Here is a 24,721-nt window from a genome sequence, read left to right on the forward strand (position 1 = left end):
ACGCCTCGATCATCCAATCAGAGGACTACAGAAACGCCGTATGCCAGCAGTAAACCAGGCAGTGTGGGGAAGTTTCTTCTCCTTGTTTTCAAGCTGCACCTGCAGAGATTTGTTTCAAAACTTTTTTTTTTTTGTCTATAAAATGATGCACAAGATTTCTACAGCTCCCCTTTTTCAACCAAAAAGTTCCAGATACTTTGGAACCAGAGGAGCTAAACTATCTGAATGAAGAACCGTGATGATCAGTCAAATGAACAACAACACAGAGACGTCCTTTGTGTTTATTGTGACGTTTGAGTTCATGAATGATTTGAAAAGGAGACGAGAGTTTTACCTTGTTTTATGCATGAAGCAGCCGCAGCGTCAGTTTCAGGAACTATCCTGCAGGAACTAAATCTCCTCCAGTTGAAACGCAGGTTTAGTTCTTGAGTTCCTGAAAAGGTTCTTGGTCCAGTGAGAAAGTTGCTGCAGTGGAAAAGCCCTTTAAGAACATTTGTATTTGTTCTGTTTGCTCTCTCTGCTATAAAACATGACAGGAAACCCTCCACACTGTGTTTATCAGTGTTTAAAGCTGCTCAAAATGACAAACCTGGGCTAAAAGGTTCATTAAAACTTAAATACTTTTATTGGATCAACCAGGATATTTGTATAAAGAGTCTTGTTGCATGTAGCTTCAGTTGTTTGGTCTGTTTTTTATTTGTTATTTTCCTTCTTCTGGGTGGTGGTCAGAGAACATCGCCCACCTGGCAGAGAGTGCGCTGCGTTTCCTGGAGTTGGTTCAGGAAAACAACGTGAACACAGAGCAGGACCTGAGCGGCGAGGACGCGGAGGAAACGCTCCACCCCAACGAAAACTACGACTCAGGTACGGACACGAGCTGACGTTCCCGTCGTGGTTTGTTTTTAAAGTGTTGTTCTGTGTTGACATGAGGAACCTCTCTCTCTCTCTGTGTGTGTGTGTGTGTGTGTGTGTGTGTGACGTTCAGAGCTGCAGGCGCTGCACGAGATGGTGCAGCAGAAGGTGGTGACGCTGCTGAGCGACTCGGAGAACATCGTCAAACAGTCGCTGATGGAGAACGGCATCACGCGCCTCTGCGTCTTCTTCGGCCGGCAGAAGGCCAACGACGTGCTGCTGTCGCACATGATCACCTTCCTCAACGACAAGAACGACTGGCACCTGCGAGGAGCGTTCTTCGACAGCATCGTGGGTAAGAAACGCTCGTACGGCTCGGAGACGACCACCGTTTTTATTTGAATGAACGTGTGTTTGTTTGGACGGTGGATTGTTCTGCAGGAAGCTGTTTAATCCTTTACCATCAGACCTTGATTCATCCATCGTTCCATACCTCTTATCTGGGTCCAGGTTGCATTCATTTAATTAATTATACATGAATAAAATGTGATCTAATAATACATCATTCTAGTCCATATCACTCGACTGTTTTCTGTCACACTGTCACGCTTTGGCCGTTATAATCCTGAAGCAGGAATTAAATAGTCTGTGTGGTATTAAAAGAGTCTTAAAAAGTCTTAAATTTAAGCTGCAGAAATCCTGAAGATCCTCCGTCGAAAAAAACTGGTTTCAGTTTCTCAAACTTGAATATTTGTTGATCTCTGTTGGTTTTCTGTGACAGAAAACTAAATATCTTTGGATTTTTACACTGTTGGTCGGACAAAACAAGACATCTGAGGATGTCAGATGGATATTTTTTTTTCCTGATTTTGAAGATTAATCAAGAAAATAGTCAGTTTTGGATGAAAAGGTAGGACTGCTACAGCCAGTATGTTTAGTATTTTTCTCTTAAATTGGACAGTTAAAAGTTTCTCTGAGGCTTTAAGATGCTTTTTGGATTCTCCACCGTATATAAGAAAGAAAACAGGTTTGATTTTTTGACAAAAAGTAACTTCAGACTAATTCAGATCAGTTTCCACCACAGAAAGTACAAGAACACTGAAGAAGAATACCCTTTTGGGAGCAGACTTAATAGTTAAAGGAGAACACACATTTGGTTTGGAGACTTGATAATCAAGTGACGTTTCTTCTGCTCTGGGTCAGTCTACTGTATCAGACCAGCTCTGTGTCAGTAAGCTCACCACATTTTCAGAATGCTATTAAACCTCTTCCACCACAGCAAACTTCTTCAACAACACATAAAATACAGTTTGCGTTTTCTGTCATCTCACTTCCTCTCCTGTTTGTCTCCTGGTGTCGTTGCGTTGAAGGCGTGGCGGCCTACGTGGGCTGGCAGAGCTCCTCCATCCTGAAGCCTCTCCTGCAGCAGGGCCTGAGCGACACCGAGGAGTTCGTCATCTATAAAGCTCTCAACGCTCTCACCTGCATGTGCCAGCTGGGCCTTCTGCAGAAACCTCACATCTACGAGTTCGTCGGTGACATCGGTAAGATCGACGGGGGGGGGGGCAGCAGCAGCAGCAGCGGCGTGACAGGGAACATGTCACATGATTCACGTTTCCTGCTCATGTCAACCAGTATTTATTAGTTATTAGCTGCGGCAGTCATGTGACTCTGGGGGTCGACGACGGCGTCCGTCTGTCTGTTAGTTGCTTCAACACTTCTGTCCAGGCTGAAATGTGGAGCTGGAATCATTAAAACTTTCCAAGCAAAGCTCCAGTTTCTGCAAAGTGAAGACTTTTCTGTTTTATATGATCGTTAACTGAATATTTATGGTGTTTTGGACTGTTTGTTTAAACAAAACAAGACATTTGATGACTCACTTTGTACTTTGGGAGGTTTTGATGGACATTTTTTTCACTACTTTACGACATTTCATTGACCAAGTGAAATATCTTGAGATTTATCGGCTGAATAAATATAAAATTGTGCACAGACGTTTATGTTGCCCAGAGGAGAAATTCTAATGAGCGTCTACAGTGACACCAGCAGGTCAAAGGTCATTTCTACTCGTCCGACACTCGAGTTCATGACAGAATACGTCTGAAAACTGCAGCTCTGTTACCTCGGCTCGGATAACTCAAAACGCTCAAAATAACATAATATGCCGATCTGTGGCTGGTGTAACGTTCACCATGCTCACCGTCACCATAGCAACAAGCAGTTGCATGTTCATAGTTGATTAATCTGACATCTAAGTTAAAGAAAAGCAGCAGATTTTTCACATTTGAGAAGTTAAAATGATGTGATGTTTGGTATTCTTGCTTGAAAAATGAGAATGATCAAAATAGTCGCCAATTAACTTTCTGATTGATTGACTAATTGATCAATTGTTTCAGCTCCACCATAAACACAAGCACAGCTGAGGCTGATGGAGTTTTTTAACCTGATGATGGTGAAAAGTCAGAGGTTCACCAATCAATTACAATCGATCCTGAGGGGGAACATGAATACCTGCACCATGAAGATCCATCCAACCATCCAATACCTGCTGATCACTGAGTCTGGAAAACATGAACATTTATAAAAATGTTGTGCAGATTCATCAAATATTTATCAAGATGTTTCACTCTGGACCAAAGTGGTGAAGCAGTACTGTCAGATTAATATTAACTGTAAATATGTAATATGTAGCTGTGCTATGATGCTAAAATTGACTAGCTGAAATAACAAGTACACCTCCACTGTATGATTTAACATTTTCCATAACAAACACCTCAGTTACAATAAATATTTAAGATTTAAATTTTCAGCATTTATTTCAGGGTTGTTGCATATGTGTCAAACTCGAGGCTCGCGGGCCAAATGTGGCCACGTCATTTTATGTGGAGAGAGAAAGAGGTCTGATCGTAAAAGATAAAAAAAAATAATATATATATATATATAATATTTGTAACTTGAATAAGTAATACATTCAGAGTTATTTAACATTAACATTATTTTACATTACATTTAGTTACATTTAAAAGTTACATCTGGCCCTTTGAGTGCAACGATGATGCTGATGTGGCCCTCGGTGAACATGAGTCTGACACCCCTGATGTGTTGGATTATGTTGCATTTTATGATTTTATAATTAGAACTGTGTCTTTGTGGCTGCAGCTCCGTTCTTGTGTCATCCCAACCTGTGGATCCGTTACGGGGCGGTGGGCTTCATCACCGTGGTCGCGCAGCACCTCAACGTGGCCGACGTCTACTGCAAACTGATGCCCCACCTTAACCCCTTCATCACCCAGCCCATTATCCAGGTGAGTGTTCATCATCATCATCATCGTCATCATTACAACACACCTTAACGAGCGTCTCACCAGTCAGCTGACCTCTCTCTCTCTGTGTGTCTCTCTCTCCTCAGATCGATAAGGAGCTGGTGCTGTTGAGCGTTCTGAAGGAGCCGGTGAGTCGCTCCATCTTCGACTACGCCCTGCGCTCCAAAGACATCGCCAGCCTCTTCCGACACCTGCTGCTGCGGCAGAAGAAGCGAGCGGGATCCATCCCAGAATGCCCCACTCCTGAAGACCCGGCCATCGCACAGCTCCTCAAGAAGCTGCTCTCACAGGTAGAGAGAAAAAACGCTAGATGATACGTTACGTTAGATGTAAAGCTGAAGAAAAACAGAACAACTTACTGCATTTTCTGCAAACGCCTGCAGGTCTGAGTCCCGAGTAACCAAAATTACTCAAAGAAACCAGGTTATGCAGGTGTTTACATGCACTGTGGTAACCTGGTTACTGTAAATCCATCATCACCGTATGCATGCAGCATGCAGAAGATCAGTAACCAGATCTCTCCTCTATCCCCGAGCTTGTATTAATAATGACAGGAGATGCCAGGTTTCTCTAATCCCCCTACCCCGATCACGGAAACCAGGTTTCTTGTTTACATGACAGTGGAGAAAGGAGACTGTAACCTGGTTACTTACATGCATAAAAAAAAGCACTGAATGAGCTGCATTTAAAGACATTTCCAGTCAACTGTCTTTGTTTGTAATGTTAGTTTTATTTGCAGAATCCAACAAAGCTGCAGTACACACTTCACTGTGATTGATTCGATCTGAGGCGATCATGCTGTGAAGTCATTTTACTGTATTTTATCACTGATAGTTGTAGTTCAGGTCAGTTTGATGATTATCTCGATACCGTTTACTGTCATTTTTGCCACAATAATTAAATCCACACATCACCTACTCACAGGTCAGAGATTAATGATGACTTTATTATGAACGATAGAGAGTTGAACTCTGGGGAATTTGTTGTGTTCAGTAATGATCAGTGATACTGTCTGTGGTCTGAGGTGACTTCAAACTTTCAACCAGAGAGGGCAGCGAAACACAGCTTTTCAGTCTGATGTGGAAGTTATCATCCCACACACACACACACACACACACACACACACACACACACACACACATTTCCAGTAATGCAGTACCACAGATTTCCCATAATGTGGTCTGAACTTTGTTGTTTTGGTTTTGTGAGTTACCTGAAATGGCTCCGTATGGCCTGATAAAAGGAGACATGGGGGGGGAATGGGGCGGTGGTCCGTGTGTTGTTTAGTTTGTTGGGTGCATGCATGTCGCTTTCATTAATTCTGCTTGTCATCAGCTCACAGGACTTTGAAGAACAGACTTAATTTACTGTACTTGCCATTTATTTAACCCAGACGTGTTCCTTCAAAGTCTCTGTTGTTGTTTTAAACCTCAACTATGAACTTTGTTCAGTTGAAAAACTGTGAATAAATCCAGAATCGTGTTGGGCTGTTTTGCATTAAGAAAAAGAAAGTTAGAATTATTATTATTTTGGTAATTTTTTTATGTAGTGGGAAGTGGGGGGGGGGGGGGGGGGGGGAGTAGTCCTGTTCATTTTCTCATGATGGACATAAAACTCTCTTGGGTGAATTATCAGTACAAAAGATGAACAGTTATGTTAGAAAAGATCTGGTTCTATGATAAAAAGGTCAAAGCAACAAGACAGCTCACTGCGAACGGCCCCCGGCTACTGGTCAGTTGCTGCCTTTGATACGGTTAACCATCAAATCCTCCCCTCCACGCTCATTGAGCTCGGTATCTCAGGATCTGCCCTCTGCTAGTTCATGCTCCACCTCTCAGGGAGATTGTTTAGAGCATTTTGGAGAGGGGAGAGGTGTCCAAAACCGCACAGTTTATCCACAGGGGTTCCTCAAGGGTCAGTGCTTGGTCCCCTTCTCTTCTGAATATACATCATCTCGCTTGGTGCAATCACCTGCTCCCATGGTGCTGATGATATCCAGCTCGGATGCATGGATGAAAGAACGCCACCTTCAACTTAACCTCCCCCAAGACTGAGCTACTTGTCGTCCCAGCCGGTCCCTCTATACAACAAAACATCAGCATCCAGCTGGAATCAACCCAACTCATTCCCCCAAAGTCTGCCTGAAACTAGGGTGTCATGATCGATGACGAGCTAGCCTTTAAGGTTAATGCGGCTTTGATTGCTCGGTCGTGTCGGTTTGACCTGTACAACATCAGGAAGATCAGACCCTTCCTGTCTGAGCATGTAGCACAACTCCTGGTACAGACTCTCCTAATATCACGCATCGACTACTGTAACTCCTTACTGGCAGGCCTCCCCCGCATGTACGTTCAAACCTCTGCAGATGATCCAGAACACGGTGGCGTGTCTGGTCTTCAACCAACCCAGAACAGCACATGTCACCCAGCTGTTCATCTCCCTCCACTGGCTCCCAGTTGCTGCCAGCTTACAAAACAGCAACTAAAACAACTCCCACCTACCTGAACTCCATCATTCAGGTCTACATTCCCTCCCGCTCACTACGCTCTTCCAATGAAAGGCGCCTGGTACCACCAGCGCTAGCTAGACTCTTCTCCTCTGTAGTTCCTCAGTGGTGGAACCAGTTACCAAACTCTATTTGATCTGCATCGTCCCTCTCGATCTTTAAGAGAACGCTAAAGACCCAGCTCTTTCGTGAACACCTCCACACCTGATGTACTGAAAAAAACAAAAATCCGCTTCTGTGCATTTCATACGTTGCCTCTGTGCACTGCCTGTTGGCACCTATGTCTTATTGGACTTGAACTAAGCTTTATGGAGCTTACTGGCGTCGTTCTCTCCTGACTAGATCCCTGCTCGTGTTGTATTAACTGTCAAGATGTACGTCGATGTCGGATGAAAGCGTAACACTGTCACTCCCAGGGTGCATTCCGGCAAGAAACATTGAATCAGCAAGCTTCATTGACTTCGTTGTAATTTATACAGCTCATATTTGGCTTCTTCTCCCCACCAGCTGCAGCAGAAGCTCGTGCTTTTTGTGGTATTCAGAGCCGTCCGCCACGCCAAAACTGACAGATAAATTATGATTTCTCAGAAAGAAAGTTAAAATAGCCATCATGATAACAAGTTCCATTATATAAAAGAGAATAGAGGGCTGTTAAGATGCAAAATAATATATTTTTTTTCCACATGCAAAAAGTGACACAGTAAAAAAAGAATGTGTCAAGTGAACGTTTGTCGATGGTCGTCGGAATGCAAAAGCAGCGTGGGAGATTGTGTGGAAACATACATGCCAATCATTCCCAGATTTTCCGGTCATGTGAAAGGTATTGCTAATTTTTTGGGGGATCACTACATTTTGGGAGAACATATGTTAAATCCATTTTAGGTCATGAAATTCCCTAAGGACGGTGAGATATTGTGTCTCGGATTGATAGCAGGAGAAGTTGTGTTAAGGGGACATAACATGCTTTTTATGAATTTCTGTCAATTAGATACTTTTATAATGTCAGATGTTGGATGTTAAACATGGTCAAAGTGCCAAAACTTGAGGAAGTCAGAGCTTCAACCTGCTTAAATTACCTCTACTTTTCTCATCAAACTGATGTCAGATTGTTCGCACATCCTCCTAGAAAAAGCCTTGGTCGCTAAGGTGGTTGCTAAGGTGTTTCCATTTCTCATATTTCAGATCTGATTCAGCTCCGACATGTACAGACGGATTTGAGGAGTTGACATTTGACCAATCAGAACAGAGCGTGCTCATCAGGAGCAGACAGGAGCTAAAACGGTTTCAGACAGAGAGCTGGAAATGTGCATGTTATGTCTTCTTTAAGAAGTGTCTTGTATCTGTAAAATTGTACTGGTTGCCTACAAAAAAAAAGAGATAAAGTTAAGACATTTTCCAACAATGAGACATATGGGAAAGTGAATCTCTGGAGTCTTTTTTCTCAGGGAGGAGAGCACACATGAAAGGGAGTTAAAGAAGGAGGAACATAACATATAAAACAAACTGACAAGCTAAATCATCCTGACCACAACCTTATCTCTGTTTAAAATAAAAAAAAAAAACTTAACACAGGTTTAAAACCATGCAGTCACAGACTCAGACTCCCACAGACATTTTTCTTCAGCTTCGCCTTGATCAAAATGAAAACCTCTGAGTAACCTTGAAAGCTCCATCATAATGAAACCACCAGGGCCGCCTGTAACAAGATTCCCAAATCCTGAAGGCACTTCCACAGAACTCTTAATATGTAGTGCAGTTAGTTTTCGTTCCATCTGGAGTTCAGAGCAGTCCCCATGCAGCCAGATTCAGTGTGTGGAGCGCTGCAGTTTTTTTTGTCTTAATGTTCTTAGGAAAAACCACATTTCTATGAAACATTGTGCAAACACATGGATGACTTTTATAGATCGGGGCCAGATGCATAAAACATATCAAATTTATTAGGCCATGTGCACAAATGGTTCTGTTTTATAAATCTCACTCATGGGGAACTGGGCACACGAGCCTCACTTTCATTCCCACAATGAGTCATAAGTGAATGAATGGATGAAGACACGTCCTTAACAAGCTGTTATTATATCAGTTCACTGCCTGCTCCACCTGTATGTACAAACAGGAAAGAAGAAGTGGAGTTTCACAGAGTGTGTCGCACCATTGAAGTTCTCCAACAGCCAGAAGAGTTATTACGTGCAACTGTTTCACACAGCTGTGCAGCCGTTTATAGCCACCATGTCATTAATGCATCACACGGACTGTAAAACATCGTCAGCAGTGATATATCCGGAATTTAACATATCCAGACTTTATAAGGTGTGTCTCAACTAAAGATAAAAAAAAAGAATATTGGCAGCAAAATAAGATGTTGTCTCCTATGTAAATTAAAAGAATGATCAAAATGGATCACAAAAAAAAAGATTGATCAATGTTACGTTTGTAAATGCCCCTTTGATTGGAACTTTACAAATCTGTGCGTAAATGCAAAAATCACACAGTCAGTGCAGTTAACCAAAACAAACGTGTGTATTCTTGTGTGTGGCATTAATAACTAAAGTATGTGAGTGTGTACGAGGTGAGAGACACTAGAATTATTGCTGAAACGGTGTCGGTCCAATATAATCATATAAACGGCTTTCAGTTCAGCCTCTGTCTGAAACAGGCCGTGTAAGGCCCCCCCTCCTGATGAGCCCACTCTGTTCTGATTGGTCAGCTTCTGGAAGCTGCGTCCTGGCCGACGTTATGTCAACAAACCATGAAACAAACTGTAGTAGCAGGATTTCACTGTTTTTTTTTTTCTTGTTCTTTACTCAAATTGTCAAATACATCCAAACATGTTCGAACCAAAAATCAGATCCAAAATATGAGAGGACAGTGTGAACAACACTTGTGTACAACCTTAGCAACGACCTTAGCAACCGATGCTTACATCAGCTCGTCAGCAAGGTAGAAAAAATAGTTGCAAACAAAGTGTTCAAGGCACGTTGAAGCCCTGACTTTTGACTTGCAGGCAGCGTTTCTGAATACGTTCACCTCAAGTTTTGGAACTTGGATCATGTTGAACATCAGAACAGGAACAGAAAAGAACAGAAAACCAGAAAACCAGACGATGTTCTCTTTTAAATAATTCTGCAGCTTTGGTTTACTTCAAAGCTCATTTGCTTATATTTAACCCCGTGAAACATCTTCTTGAGAGTTACAGTATCACATTTCTCTCTCTGTGTTATTGCAGTGAAATAAAAACACAGATCATGTAATGTGACTGTTAAACACACAAAGCGTTGTTAGTGTAGGCAGAACCTCACATGCTGTCGGCCAAACTCACTATGTTCAAAACTATATCTGTGAACTGCTTTGACCCTGAATCTTGTCGAAAAACACAAATCAATCTTTTAGTTTCCGGTCATGTTGCGGTCGCCTCCATCTGGAGCCAGACGGCCTCGTTCACTCGTTCTTGTTTCCTGTCCTGCGCTGTTCAGGGGATGACCGAGGCGGAGGAGGACAAGCTGCTGGCGCTCAAAGACTTCATGCTGAAATCCAACAAGGCCAAAGCCAACATGGGCGAGCAGAGTCACCTGGGAGAGGCGACCCACACCGGTGTCATCGACCTGGCGATGCTCGGCATCACCGGCCGCCAGGTCGACCTGGTCAAACCCAAAGCCGAGGCCGAGGATAAGAGAGGTAATCAGCAGTCTTTATTTGGGTTAATAGTTCGTAAGACTTTTGTCAGTGTTGCAGAGAAACTATAGACTATTCATTCATCAATGAGTTGATTAACAGAACTTTAATTGATGACAAAAACACTGGTGAATTTCATCCTCTGCATTTGTTTCTTGCTTTCCTTCATTTCCTGACTATACATTGTCTGATCTTTTAATCATTTTTTGACTCATTACGTTACCTTCTGGCAATGTCAGATAGGAATTTATCGTTATTTTTTAAAGTGTTGGTTCAACCTAAATTTCAAATAACTGATTTTTTTTTTCATTGGCCTTTAGCCAATTCATTTTAAAAAAAAAATCAGTAAAACAGTCAAGTTCAAGTTTATTTGTCACTCAACCACACATGAGTTCACACATATAGTAGATGAAAACGTCGTCTCTACAGGGTCCAGTGCAAGTAAACATACATATGAGCAAAAAAGAACACACAATAAATATATATCTATATATATATAATACACAACTCTGCGTCCCTGGATAGTAAAATAACCTAAAACACTGTAGATTTAAAAAAACCAAACTTAGAAGGCAGGTACTTGTTTTATGTTTAAAGTGTGTGTGTGTGGTGTGTGTGTGTGTGTTGCCAAGGTGTGTAAGACACATGGTGAAAGTCAACAACGTACTTGTGAACATGAATAAACCAGTTTGAAATGAAAACAACCAATAGAAATGATGACCAAACTACAAACATAAAACTTCAAGTTCTAACAAACAGTTGACAGATCTCCTGTCAGGTCTTGGTCCACTAGAAGCGCTCTGGAGCGATATCAGTCTGTGACTTGAGTTTCTCTTTTTGTCATGCTGTTCCTCTGATGGACAGTCGGTGGCGGTACCGTGTCATCAAAGGCAGTGAAGAAGAAGAATGCAAGCCATCAAACATGGATGTGAAGAACACAGCATTTAAAACATTCTGCTACTTTTTGAAGAGCAGAAATGCTTTTATCATGTTTGTGAACACACTTTGTGTTTTGATGAGAAACACTGACTGTAAACAGAAATTTGTTTACAAAAAAATCCTGCACAGAGCAGCAGAAAGTTTATGGGTTTGAAAAAGTGCAACAACCTCAATTACAAATAAAGAAATAAATAAAAGCTTTAAACACGCTCCTGTCAGCACAAAGTCAGTCAGCCAGAAACAGAATGGTTCCCACCCAGAGGGTTTAATAAGGACCTGAGATCCAGAGACAGGAACCCAGAAAGTCATCTGAGGTCATGCAGAAAGCGAAACTATCAGCCTTATATAACCACAGAGTTTTGTTTCCATTTTGTCTCCAAATTAGTTTTCAGTTGGTGTTTCAGTTATAAATAGATCCATCAAAGGGAGATTTGTTGTTTGTTGTTGTTGTTGTTGTTTTTAACTTGTAAACAGTGTATTGTCTTGGTAACAGTTGATGTCATCTGTTTGAAACTGTGAAGCTAAACATTTAAAGTTAAACAAAACAGAAGCATAAGAAAGTCATTCTGGACCTCGGGAATAATATGTGTGAAAAGATCATCTCAACTCAAAGGTCCGGCTTTAAGGAGCTTTCGCCTGCATTTAAAGGTCTTCATCGGCATGAAACTGTGATTACATAAAAGCAGCATCTCAGTTTGAAGTTTTAACAGCATCATTTGAGCAAAATCAAAGAGGATCCTCCGACACAGAGCAGAGCATCTGTCAGTGAGGAGGAAGAGGAGGATGAAGAGAGGGAAGCCATCATGACAGCACATGTGACAGCTCGTTGACTGGGATGACAATCCAGTGTGAGTCCGGGAGGCCCTGCTTTATTTAAAGAAGAGAAATCTGGGTCTTCACTATCAAACACAGGTTTGTGGAAGTGGCTCAAACAAAGGAGATTTCTGAGAACCATAGAAGAAGAGTTGTTGATGCTCACAAGGCTGGAAAAGGTTACAAAACCATTTCTAAAGAGTTTGGACTCCATCAGTCGACTGTCAGGCAGATCGCGTAAAAATCGAAGACATCCAACACCATTGTTACCCTCCCCAGGAGTGGTTGAACAACAAAGATCACACCAAGAGCAGGCGTGTAATACTCCAGGAGGCCATAAGGACCACAGGGTAACGTCTAGGAAACTAAAGGTCTCTCTTGCAGTGGCTCCAGTCAATGTTCATGAGTCCACCATCAGGAGAACATTGAACATCAATGGTGTGTGTGGCAGAGTTACAAGGAAGAAAAGACACTTCTCTCCAAACAGAACATAGCTGTTGTCTACAGTTTGCTCAAAATCAAGCCAAAATCAAACCTTTTGGCTTGAATGAGCGTTCTGTTTGGCGATGAGCAAACACTGCATTCCAGCATTAGAACCTTCCTTACCTCATCTGTGAAACATGGTGGTGGTGGTGGTATCATGGTTTGGGCTGCTTTGCTGCCTCTGAACCAGTACAGCTTGCAATCATTGAAGGAGCTGTGAGTTCTGAGTTGTACCAGCAAATTCTATAAGAAAATGTTGAGGTAGGAACGGGGATAAAATTCCTCCGAGCTGATGTGCACAGCTGGTTAACAGTTATTGCTGCAAAAGATCACACCAGTTACTGAAAGCATACTTTTGCCTCCCACAATTATGTAAGATTTAATTATTTTCCTCAATAAATAAATGAAAAAGTTGTTGTTTTTTTTTGTCTCCTTTGTTTTATTGGATCCACTTTATCTAGTATTAGGACTTGTGTGAATATCCGATTACGGTTTTAGGTCATATTTACGCACAAACTTTCAAGCAACACTGCACAACCACAAGTTTCCACTCGACTGAAGTCCTGCACTCAGACTCTGCTGTCATCACATGACACGTAGAAGACTGAGATGCAGCTGAAATCTCAGCTACTCAGCAGACCTTTTAGTTGAGATTGTTAAGTCAGCAAACTGCTGTTTATCAAATGTGGTTCATGCGTTCCTTTGTGCTAACAGCCATCAGACCGTACAACAGTGCAACTACCCCTCCCTCACCCTTTCATGGACCTTGCCCCCCCCCCCCCACCACCTGGTCACTTTGAAGCGAGTATAGCTTATATTGTGTTGTACAGTTTTTATTACTATTTTATCTCATGACATGCACTTTATCTTCTTGTTGACGGCTACATGGTTACTTTTATCTTGCTTGTCTGTCTTTGGTGCTGTGACGCCAGGAATTTCCTCCCTCGGGAGATCAATGAAAGTGTCATCTTATCTTATCTTAAATACAAACTAGTTTAAACCAGAGTCGATCTGCCTCCTCTCTCTGTTTCATATTAAAATTTTGTTTTTATTCATTTCAGAGTCCATCGCTGCAGCATCTGGTACACTGTTTTCATGTGATTTTAGTTTGAAGTGATTTGCACGCTTGCTGTGAAAGTAACAAACTGTTCAAGGTCCCATGAAATTAAAAATTCTTCCTCCGTGTTTTGACCTCATGCTTCCACCACAGTGGCCCACTATCTTATTGCATGATAAAATCCCGTCAACAAATGCATTTTTGCATATTTTAAAATTGGAATTTGTTTTATTTTGCACTCGTGCTTTAAAGCTGCAGGTCTTCATTCATGAAGCTTCAAACTGCAGAAGATTTATGATGGCAAAGCTGTTTCATGGGACCTTTTTAATGTCTAACATGTCCCATAACCGCAGAGTCTGAAAGACAACGCTACAAACTGCCGAGTCAACTTTACTAAAGTATCTAATCTGTTTGTGTGTCAGCGCTAACAGTTGCGTCCTCACGGTGTGTGGGTTTGTTTTCTGAATCCTCTAACTGAGATGTGACGTTAAAATGTTATGGGAGTTAAGATTCAAATGATCTCAGTTTTTTTCTGTATTTATTTTTGATTGTTATTTTACCTTGTATCTTTTGCTTTCTTTTCAGTGCTTGAATCATTCGATTGCTTCTGTTTGCTTTCTTTTCTTGTTTCTTTTATTTTCTTTTGTTTCTTGCTATTTTTTCGGCGTCTCTCTTATTAAGGGACGGCTTCTCAGTTTTTCCAAATCTGTGTTAAAACAATATTCAGGGGCCGAAACAAATATTGAAACAGGTTTTCCTTGCTGTTATCATTCCTCCTCTTCATACTAGCCAATAAACTAAATATATGTCACGTCGGGCCTTCAGAGCTTTGAAAATATCTTATTCTCATGCTGCTGGCTCTACTTTAATACAACTTAATACTCAGGTCTGTCTTGCAAACAGGATCTTGATCTCAATGAGATTACTTAGGATGTAAAATTTGTAACGAGTGTGACACAATAAGAAGGTCATGGGGTTATGGGGTCATGGGGTCATTAAAACCAATCGGAATTGTCCACGAGGCAGAGTAAAAGTAAAACTTGTTGACGTCCGTCCAGCAGTTGCTCAGGATCACAGTGATTGATGATCAGACTGATCATCAATCACCATCATTAGGCCTCCTCTGTTATTAGGTTGTCCTCCTCTAATGAAAGTCTTTGTAGGATTGATATATTACCTTTCAATAAACAATCAGCTGCACTGTAAGATCACCGCACAGGAACATCATTCGATAATTTTACTTATTATTATTCTTTCCTTCCTAAACTACGAGTGGCTGTTCGGGTTCCTCTTTATCTGTTAGAAATCATAATTGAAATATAAGTTAATTCATTTTCTGATTTGTATCTTCCAAATATTTGAATTAATTAAATCAACAGATATGTTTGACTGAATGTGACCTCAACAGACTAAAATTCATGTGTTTTTGGATTTTTCTTTAAATAGCACTTTTTTTTGCAAAAACAAAGACCAGAACTGAAACTATGAATCAATTCATCAATCAGCAAAAAATTAATCTGCAACAATTGATAATTTGAAGATTGATAATTTATTAATTGTATTTTTTTAAAGCAATAATTCAAAAAGTTCACTGGTTCCAGCCTTTGAAATGAGGGAGTTTGACTATATACACAGATATCACAGATTAAACAAGTAATCAGGAAACTAATATGCAGATTAATCAACAGTGATAATAAAGACTCAGTGTTCATGGAGAAACTCCCTTCAGGGTTTATATGTTCTGTTATATCCGTATTCTGTTGTGTCCAGAGCCTCTGGTTCTTCTGTTTTCTTGTTAGCGAGACATTTAAAGGCAGTATGTATTGTTAAAGCTCCTATAGAAACAAGACAGATTAGTCATCATTTGTATCTCCACTTGGTTCATGTGTTAATCTCAGATAACGTCTTTTGTGGAGCCTTTGAATTCACGCTCTGTGTATCTCCATGAACCAAATTACAACTAACTCTGTGTTCCAGATGTCTGAGGTAATTACTGCCGTCTGCTGTCTTGCCAAGCAATTTGAAAGAAAAAGAGCCCGGGGGGAAACTCCTCTAATCACTCACATTAATCACTTTATCTTTGTGTTCTCCAAATATCTGACAGTCTTCAGATTAACTGCCCACTGCAAAACATGTTGAGTCCTGAAACTGAATTTTTTGTTGAGGTGTGTTAGCTTCAAGTATTTCAAGAGGAGTTCCTTTTATTTCTTACATTTTGCTCAAACACACACAGACAATCTAACTGTATCATTCTTTATTTGGATTCCCATCAGCTTCCACACAAGTGGTTCCTGGAGTCCACACAACAACAGCAACAATAAAACAACAATTTAAAATCACATTAATCAGTAAAATATAACAATAACTCAACATATGTAAATGCAGACAATACAAACTTACCTTAAAAACTAAATTGTCAAAATAAATAACTGTAAGAAAGTAGAAATAATCAAAAAAGTATCCAAACAGCAACAATTAAAAGTAATAACTAATGTGAGATTCGTCAATTTTTATTGTAAAGGAAATCAGCATTTATTTTTTTTAGCACAGTTTTTATTGTGCTTTTAACAGTAAACTCTGAAAACACAACTCTCTACTATTAAATGTAAAATTTTAAATTTATAATAAACAATATATGTCAAACAATACAAATATATAATATACACAGATATTTAAATTCATACTAACAGAGAAAAAGAAAATGGCAATGAATTTTAAAATAATAAAAAATAAAATGAAAAGTAAATAAATAAAAAGAGTCTATATCCTTTGTCAGTAAATACATAGGTGTATCTATAGAGGGTCTGTATTCTGTGTCTATAATTAAGAGGAATTAACAAGAATATATGTGTAATTAGTAGTAAAGATGGTAATAATGATACTTAATATTTCAGTTTCTGGTCTAGTTAAAGTGGTTTATTAAAAGTGACCAAATTTTTATAGAATTTACCCTCCTGTGGTTTTTTTAAAATCTAAATGCATCATGACTTTTCTAACAACATATGGTAAATCATTAAAATAACAATTTAAAATAAAAGTGGACCCAGTCAACTACCCTGTGGAACACCGCAAGATATTTTTTTCCTGTCAAAAAAACTGCCATTGAAAAATACTCTTCAACCACTTTAATCCCCCCAAAAATTTTGACTATGGTTGTGCTTTTAACAAAAAACTTTTTCAGTACAGCCTTAAACAGTTTATTTTGTCTCTTCTTTTTATAATGGAGAAAACATTTTTCAGTACATTCTTGATTTCAGAAAATTAATTCCAGTGCGATCATAACCAGCCGTGCAATTCCCAGCATCTGTTCAGCACATGGTGGTGTAACATGTTGTCAAAAATTTAGACTTTTTTTTAATCGTGGCATAAGAAAGGCCTAACATCCTGTTTTTATTTACCTGTTGTGTTTTTTTTCCTGCAGCGAGGAAGCACACAAAGCAGGACTCCACCATGAACGAGGAGTGGAAGAGCATGTTTGGATCCCAGGAGCCGTCTTCTGCCCAGCCCATCACGGTAATCCCTCCATTCTGCTGTGTCAGCTGCAGGTGTGGTTTAGGTTTACTTGATGTTTACAGTTGCTCAGGTATGTCTGGGCCTGATCCTGTATCGCCAGAGGCACATTCACACCAACACTGTTTTACCCTAAATGTGTTAAATTAGTTTGTTTTCACATTTTCTGAGCGATTTTCTTCAGGGTTGTCTCGAGAGTGTGAGATACCTGACTTGACTCCTCTCAAAAAGCCTAAATTCTCTCAAAACCTGTAAATTAAAGTTTTTTTAAAAAGTAGAAAAGGAGTGCAACTAAAGATTATTTTATCATTGATTAATCTTACTTTCTTGATTCATCATTTTGGCTATAAAATGTCAGAAACTAATAAGAAAACGACCGTTATAAAGGAGATGTGTCGGTTGTCTTACTATCGTAAAAGACAAAGAAAAACATGAAATTCTGTCATTTGAGAAGCTGGACCCAGCTCATGTTTGGCATCTTTGCTTGAAAATTGACTAAAACAATCAATCAATTATTAAAATAGTTGCTGGTTATTTTTCTGTTGATCAACTATTAATGATTAATCGAGGAATTAATCGTTGCAACTCTCATGTCCTCTAACAGCTGTTTAGTCCCAAAACCTAACAAATCATTAAAAGAGAAAAGTAAATACATTAAAATGAAGCAAAAATCAAACGAGGAAGAGTTTCTGTCTGATGTTTTTAGGGACTTTAGTGGAATATTTATTGAATTGTCAGAAAAAAGTGAAAGAGTGTTCAGATAACCTGACCGGCAGTCCAAAACCCCAAATTTAAATGTACTATCACAGAAGATACAGTAAGAAAACAGCAAATATTCACATTCAAAAAGCTGCTTGGACCCCTACAATAAAAAGAAGACACTTCTCTACCCTTACAATGGACGCAGCAATTATATAATTTCTTTGATTTACAGATGTTTAAAAGAAACAACTAGGAGGCTTTGAATCCAATTTTGAGACATTTCCAAGTAAAATGTGAGACTAACACGTCTGTGAAACATGGAGGTAACTGTGAAGACCACAGCTGTGACTTTCCATCCATCCAAAGTGTTACTTCTCTCGAGGGAACTGACTGGACTGGTTTTCAGGTGGCTGATGGTCCGGGGAGTCAGATCAGGAAGAGCACCGCGGCCCCGTCGGTGCCTGTGTTGCAGTCAGTGGCGAGTGGCCCCGCCTACCAGCGGCGCCTCAACACCTGCAAGGCTGAGCTGCAGCAGTTGGTGCAGCAAAAGAGGGAGCAATGCAGCGCCGAGCGCATGGCCAAACAGATGATGGAGAGCGCCGAGTGGGAGAGTCGTCCTCCTCCGCCAGGTAACGTCAACATATACTGTAACCTGATCAACTCCAGGATGCAGACAGACAGGTGAGACTTCACACAGCTGTAAAATGTGTGTTTTCAGGTTGGCACCCCAAAGGGCTGCTGGTCGCCCACCTCCACGAACACAAAGCTGCCGTGAACCGCATCAGAGTCTCGGACGAACACTCCATCTTCGCCACGGCGTCCAACGACGGCACCGTCAAAGTCTGGGACAGTCAGAAGATGGAGGGAAAGACCACAACCACCAGGTGGGTCTTTAAAACTGCACCGAGCATGCAGATCACACATGACGGCAGAGTCAAGTTTCATAAATGATTTGTCTCTTGCAAAGGTACATGCTCTCACATGGGCTGCAAGTATAGCATTTTTTTTTTAAATTAAAAGGAGAAGAAGCAATCTCATGTTGCTAATTTGCTGAAACGGGCCCCGCCAGGATTGTTCTCTGTCAGACTTCCCTGAAGGGATGTCATCTTGTTAACACAGTGGGTATGATGTCATCATAACTGATTGAAACGATGAACAAAACCAGTTGCAGGTTGAATTTAATTAGAATTTCCCTTTTTAAAGACACAAAGCGGAAACCAGAAGCAGATTATTTCCACTGTAACCAGGCAATTCATCATCACACTGACTCTGATCTACAGCAAGTTCACCTTCACATGTGTGTGTCAGACTTCATATGTGCATATGTTCAAGGAAACCAGAATAATTCACTTCAGATTTGGTGAAAAATGTTGAAGGATTTGTACAACATTGAGTTTTTCCCACAATTCTCCCACATTTGGAGTCCAGCTTCCGATTGTGAAACATTTCAGCAGCGACTGTGAGTCACTTTTTTTTTCATTCATTCTCACATATTTATTTCTGGTCCGTTGCGTTTGATCTCTGTGCCTCCAGGTCGGTGTTGACTTATTCTCGTATCGGCGGCCATGTGAAGACGTTGACCTTCTGTCAGGGGTCACATTACTTGGCAGTGGCCTCAGACAACGGATCCATCCAGCTGCTTGCAGTCGAAGCCAATAAACCACCAAAATCCCCCAAAGTCCAGCCCTTCCAGACCAGGTGACCATAACACATCCACAGTTAAAACCTCTGTACCTGACGTCTGACCGGTGACTCGTCTCATTGTCTCTGGGTGTCTTCGGCTCCTCTCAGGTCTCTGGATCTCCAGGAAGACGGCTGTGCGGTCGACATCCACCATTTCAACTCGGGCGCTCAGTCCGTGCTGGCGTACGCCACCGTCAACGGCTCACTGGTCGGATGGGACCTTCGCTCCAACTCCAACGCCTGGACGCTTCGCCACGACCTCCGCCTCGGACTCATCACCTCCTTCACCGTCGACATGCACCAGTGCTGGCTCTGTCTCGGTCTGTGTGTGATAGTAACAGATTAATAATAAAGTCTTTATGTTGTAGCAGCAGAGAAAACTCCTGTTATATATTTTTATTTTGGCAAATATGTCAGTAATTATTTAGAAAATATTAGAAAAACTGGTGAAAATCTGATAAAAAAAGGATGTGTTCACAATTTTTCAAGTGTGTCTTAAAAGAACAGTCAGGATCCCAAATGAACAGTGAAACATGTTTTTCTTGCTGTAATCATTCCTCCTGTTCATAAGAAGATCCCTTCATAATGACCTTACAATTTGCTCTTTTTGTTACTCTACTCCCACCACAGCTCAACAGGGAAACACTGTTCAGGGAAACACAAAGAGAAAAAAAAGACTGTAAATGTTGTAGATATCCACTTGATATGACTCAGGCCGTATTCAGACCAAATCAGGCAGTGCGGGAAAGTCATCCCATTCATTTGAATGGCGGTGATGCGTTTCAGCTGTGGGCGTTTTTGGCCCCAGTGGCCCCACACTAGGCCTGCAGCCAGAGAGTTGAACCAGAGTCAACTTCTGGTTGAATACAACCCGACGCTGCTGCGGAGCTGTAAATTGCCATGAGGAGGGAGCACATGAAGACGTTACTAAGACGAGGGAGGACATTCCTCTTGGTGTGATAACGTTAAAAGTAAAGTAGACTTTGCTGTCGGCTTTCTGACTCATTTAAAAAAAGATGAGATAGAGATAGAGAGAGAGAGAGAGCTGAGAGCACCAGTGAGTGAGCTGGAGACACACTGTGGATTTTGGCCTCCATCACTTCCATTAAAGCACATTTGAAGGATCTTTTAATATCCAGTATGAACAGGAGGAATGATTACAGACACCTGACTGCTGGTCTAACCGTTATTTATACTTGAATAGAAATTGGGGAATTTCTAGTTGAAGATTCGTAACAACCGGGGATTCTCTAATTCATGAAATATATTGAAAATTATGGGATTCTGACTCTCATACATTAGAAATTTAGGAAACTTCACTTTACATGGTTCATGATGGAATTAAAATTTGTCATCATTTTAAACAAGTACAGTGGCGGGACATGTGTTACTGTGTTTTCCAAACAGCCATCCTTGTGTTTCCTCCTCAGGGACGAGCAGTGGCACCATGGCCTGCTGGGATATGCGGTTTCAGCTCCCAATCTCAAACCACTCCCACCCTGTACGAGCACGAATCAGACGGCTGCTAATGCATCCGCTCTACCAATCGTCTGTCATCGCTGGTGAGAGGACGAAGGCTGAATTATCTCACATTTCTCTCTGTCTGTCTGTCTGTATATTTAACATGTTGACATTTAAATATTATGTCCAAAGAACCTTACAATTGATGAAATCGGTAGTGTATGATTCAGATTTTATTCCCAATAAGATGAAAAATTGGCCTAAAAATTCTTTGAAGGAACATTAAGAAAACTTTTCTAGGTTTTTTTACAAATACGACACTACAGTGACACAGAAAACAGAGGACTTTGATAAGATATAAGTCAGATTCAGGTCATAGTTGTCCAATGGATTACAAAGGTTTAAAACACGACAGATAAAGGAGAAATCGGAAGAGGAAGGAAATTTTACATCACAGTGGGAGGAATGTGTAAAAGTAATTAAAAAATAATTGAAAACTTAATTTACTTTATCCTGATGAGAATTCAGACAGCAGTACGTCATGTGGACAAATCATTATCATGATTGTCCATTTGCTCCCACAAGTATTGGAAAAAAATCAGGTAGATTATAGAAGAGGTACTGAAAATACAGATACCGAGATATTGTGTTTGGGTAGAACACCAACGGTTCTGAAAGTAAATGTACCTGTTATTCATCTGTATCAACTGCAAGTGAGAAAAAAAACACTGGAAACAAAGTGAAGAGGTTCAGCTGTGTTTGTGGACAGTCAGTAACATCATATCAACCTGACATCTGTGTGTCTGTGTGGATGTGTGTAGCCGTCCAGGGGAACAATGAAGTGTCGATGTGGGACATGGAGACCGGAGATCGTAAATTCACACTGTGGGCGAGTTCTGCACCTCCACTTTCTGAGATGCAGGTAGGTGTGATGAAATGTAACTAAATAACTATATTGTAACTAATAATCTATATTTCTATAACTCCTCAGTCTGATCTATACAGTGAGTAATGTGTTTGGTGATGAACCTACAGAGAATTATCAGAGACTCTGCAGCTCCTCTCGGCTTTACGGAGCTTTATAGTGAGTTTCAGCTCTTTGTTTATCTGTCCGGCTGCAACTTTACTGTTCTGGTTCACTCTCAGCGTCTCATAGTGTCGTTTTCAGAGACAAAGCTGTAAAAAGCCACTGTACACTACCTGCTCAGCACCAAACAGACACAGTTAGCTGTAGACTAGCTGGTGAACATAGTGGAGCATTTAGCAGCTAAAGAGCCAGATATTTCCCTCAGGAGTTGGTAGAGAGTAAAAACAGAAGCTAAAAGAGAGTGAATACTGGACTCACATTCACCAGGTGGACAGAAACACGACTCCACATGAATGATAATGTTGCTCCGTAACAGCTGGATGTGGAAATAAGCAACTGTTTGTTAACAAGTTCAACATATCAACTTAAAAGCAGAGTTGTGTTCACTACTTGTTTCTGTGTGTGTGTGTGTGTGTGTGTGTGTGTGTGTGTGTGTGTGTGTGTGTGTGTGTGTGTGTGTGTGTGTGTGTGTGTGTGTGTTTTTCAGCCGTCTCCTCACAGTGTTCATGGGATTTACTGCAGTCCTGCTGATGGGAATCCTCTGCTGCTTACAGCTGGCTCTGACATGAGGATCAGGTCTGAAACTAAACAGTTCCCTAAATCCATGATTTATATAAAAATCAAGATTAAACATTAATACACAGATTATTTTCTTAAATCCGTGTTCCTACTTGTAAAAGAAACACTTAAACACACTCTTAAAACAGTAACTGTGACTTATGTACCAGAATGAAGGGAGAAACAGTTCCAACTAATGAGTCCCTGATTGACAGGAACTCCTCGCAGCGTCAAAACATCTGCTGCTTAGTGAAATTCGGGGGAAATTCTCCTCACTGAATAAAAACAGATGAGAGTGAGATATGAATTTAAAAAAAAAAATCTACCGGCTGCCAAAAGCAGCAGATGAGGTCAGACAGCAGATACTGTATCATAACTCTTGAGCTGTATGAGAACATGAATACATTTATTCTAGTAATAACAGTGTAATAAAGGTTATGAGTATTGTTGTGTGTTTTTCAGGTTCTGGGACTTGGCGTATCCTGAGAGGTCGTACATCGTGGCGGGAGGAGCCAACGACTCACTGCACTGCCCGTCTGTCCTCTACAGCAGGAAGATCATCGAAGGAACTGAAGTCGTACAGGTACACACACTCTCTCACTGCTGCTGGATCAATCAATCAATCAATCAATCAATCAACTGAATAACCTGTAAGAGTCAGTATGTTAACTGAGTGTCTCAGAGTTTGAATCCTGGATGCTTTAAAGATGGAAAATGGCCTCAGACACAGAGATAACAGTTCAGATGAATGTATAGTTGTTCTTTAAGAGGTTCGGCCTCCTCAATAATGTCACTACAAGTTAGAAAGAACTGTGATTTGGATGATTGTGTTTCCAGTTTTTTGACCTGTAACCTGAAGCTTCTCGTAATCTGAACCTTAGAGAACTTGTAGGGTGAAGGTTGGTCGGTTCTGTCTCGCCTTTCTGTTGTATTTTACACATCGGGAAGGTGGCTGTGAATAAGATAAGAACATAAACAGCGAGAGATTAGTGTAATTTAAACAGCTGTCTGTGGAGATTAAGCTTCACTAAATGTGCCAGAGGAGAGAGAGGAGGGCAGAGGATCGACAAAGCGAGTAGAAGAGAGGTGGACTGACCAACGCTGACATCTGGAGAGACATTCTCCTCGCTTTTCCAAAAAAAAATATTTGCCAGTAGATAACGACGGTAATTATTTTCCTAGAACGATTCATCTGTTAAAATCATTACAAACAGCCGTCTAACAGCAGTTTGGTCTTGAGTAACAAACCTCAAAGATTACTGGTCTGATTTCCATGAAACCTGACGTGTATATTCATGAAATATTCCAGAACCCAGATTAGACTTTACTGTGTATTTCCTGTCAGGCGTCTCTGGGTCAGTGTGAGGTTAAAAAAACAAGTAAAAAAAACAACACTTCCTGTCACTGCAGGAGATCCACAGTAAACAGAAGAGCGGCGTGGTGGAGGACTCGCCTCGCCGCGGCCCAGAATCCCTCCCCGTCGGACACCATGACATTATCACTGACATCGCCACTTTCCAGACCACACAAGGCTTCATTGTCACCTCGTCCAGAGACGGCATCGTCAAGGTCTGGAAGTGAAGAAGAAGAAGAAGAAGAAGAGCGGAAACAAAACACGGCGGTCTACGGCACAGAGGAATCAGATATATATCTGGCTTTGATACACACACAATACTTGTTAGAAGATCAGTTCATTGTTGGTTTGAAAATATAGAAAATCACCAGAATTATGCTTTAATTGACAAATTAAACACCTCGTGTTTGTCCCGCAGTCACATATTTAAAAAAATATTTTACAAGAACCAAATCTGATCATATAAAAAAAACCCCCAAAAAACATGATATCAAGTATTTCAGTTCTCAGTTTAATTCAAAGCCAACGAATATTCATATGAGTATTTGGTGAGATGTCATTACATAAAAAGTGAATAAATAACCAGCCTGACGCTGCACAAAGGCCCTGTTGACTTTAAAACTGACACATTCATGTCGTTTTTCTGAAACTCTTTATTTGCCGTTAAAAACGTTGAATAACACAAATGAATTCACTCTGTCTCTTTGTTTCTTTCAGTCTACAG

The 24,721-nt window shown here is 40.7% G+C and overlaps 1 protein-coding gene across 4 annotated transcripts in view; it reads left to right on the forward strand.

Annotated features, from left to right (window-relative positions):
- The window catches only part of pik3r4 (phosphoinositide-3-kinase, regulatory subunit 4), a 29,859-nt gene extending 5,399 nt beyond the window's left edge, over positions 1-24,460 (forward strand). For 3 of the 4 annotated variants that reach the window (XM_044358964.1, XM_044358962.1, XM_044358963.1), the window contains exons 6-22: positions 730-864; positions 986-1,207; positions 2,223-2,396; positions 4,012-4,157; positions 4,262-4,465; positions 10,152-10,353; positions 13,647-13,667; positions 17,064-17,155; positions 18,261-18,483; positions 18,573-18,738; positions 19,388-19,552; positions 19,646-19,857; positions 20,968-21,099; positions 21,820-21,920; positions 22,573-22,661; positions 23,106-23,226; positions 24,054-24,460. In XM_044358964.1, coding sequence (XP_044214899.1) covers positions 730-864; positions 986-1,207; positions 2,223-2,396; positions 4,012-4,157; positions 4,262-4,465; positions 10,152-10,353; positions 13,647-13,667; positions 17,064-17,155; positions 18,261-18,483; positions 18,573-18,738; positions 19,388-19,552; positions 19,646-19,857; positions 20,968-21,099; positions 21,820-21,920; positions 22,573-22,661; positions 23,106-23,226; positions 24,054-24,224 — 2,576 coding nt within the window. In that variant the 3' untranslated portion in view covers positions 24,225-24,460. The remainder of the gene's footprint in view (positions 1-729; positions 865-985; positions 1,208-2,222; positions 2,397-4,011; positions 4,158-4,261; positions 4,466-10,151; positions 10,354-13,646; positions 13,668-17,063; positions 17,156-18,260; positions 18,484-18,572; positions 18,739-19,387; positions 19,553-19,645; positions 19,858-20,967; positions 21,100-21,819; positions 21,921-22,572; positions 22,662-23,105; positions 23,227-24,053) is intronic. The other variant, XM_044358965.1, reaches the window with a different exon arrangement.
- The last annotated feature ends 261 nt before the right edge of the window (positions 24,461-24,721 follow it).

This window comes from Thunnus albacares, chromosome 8 (assembly GCF_914725855.1).
Source record: "Thunnus albacares chromosome 8, fThuAlb1.1, whole genome shotgun sequence".
Taxonomy (NCBI): Eukaryota; Metazoa; Chordata; class Actinopteri; order Scombriformes; family Scombridae; genus Thunnus; species Thunnus albacares.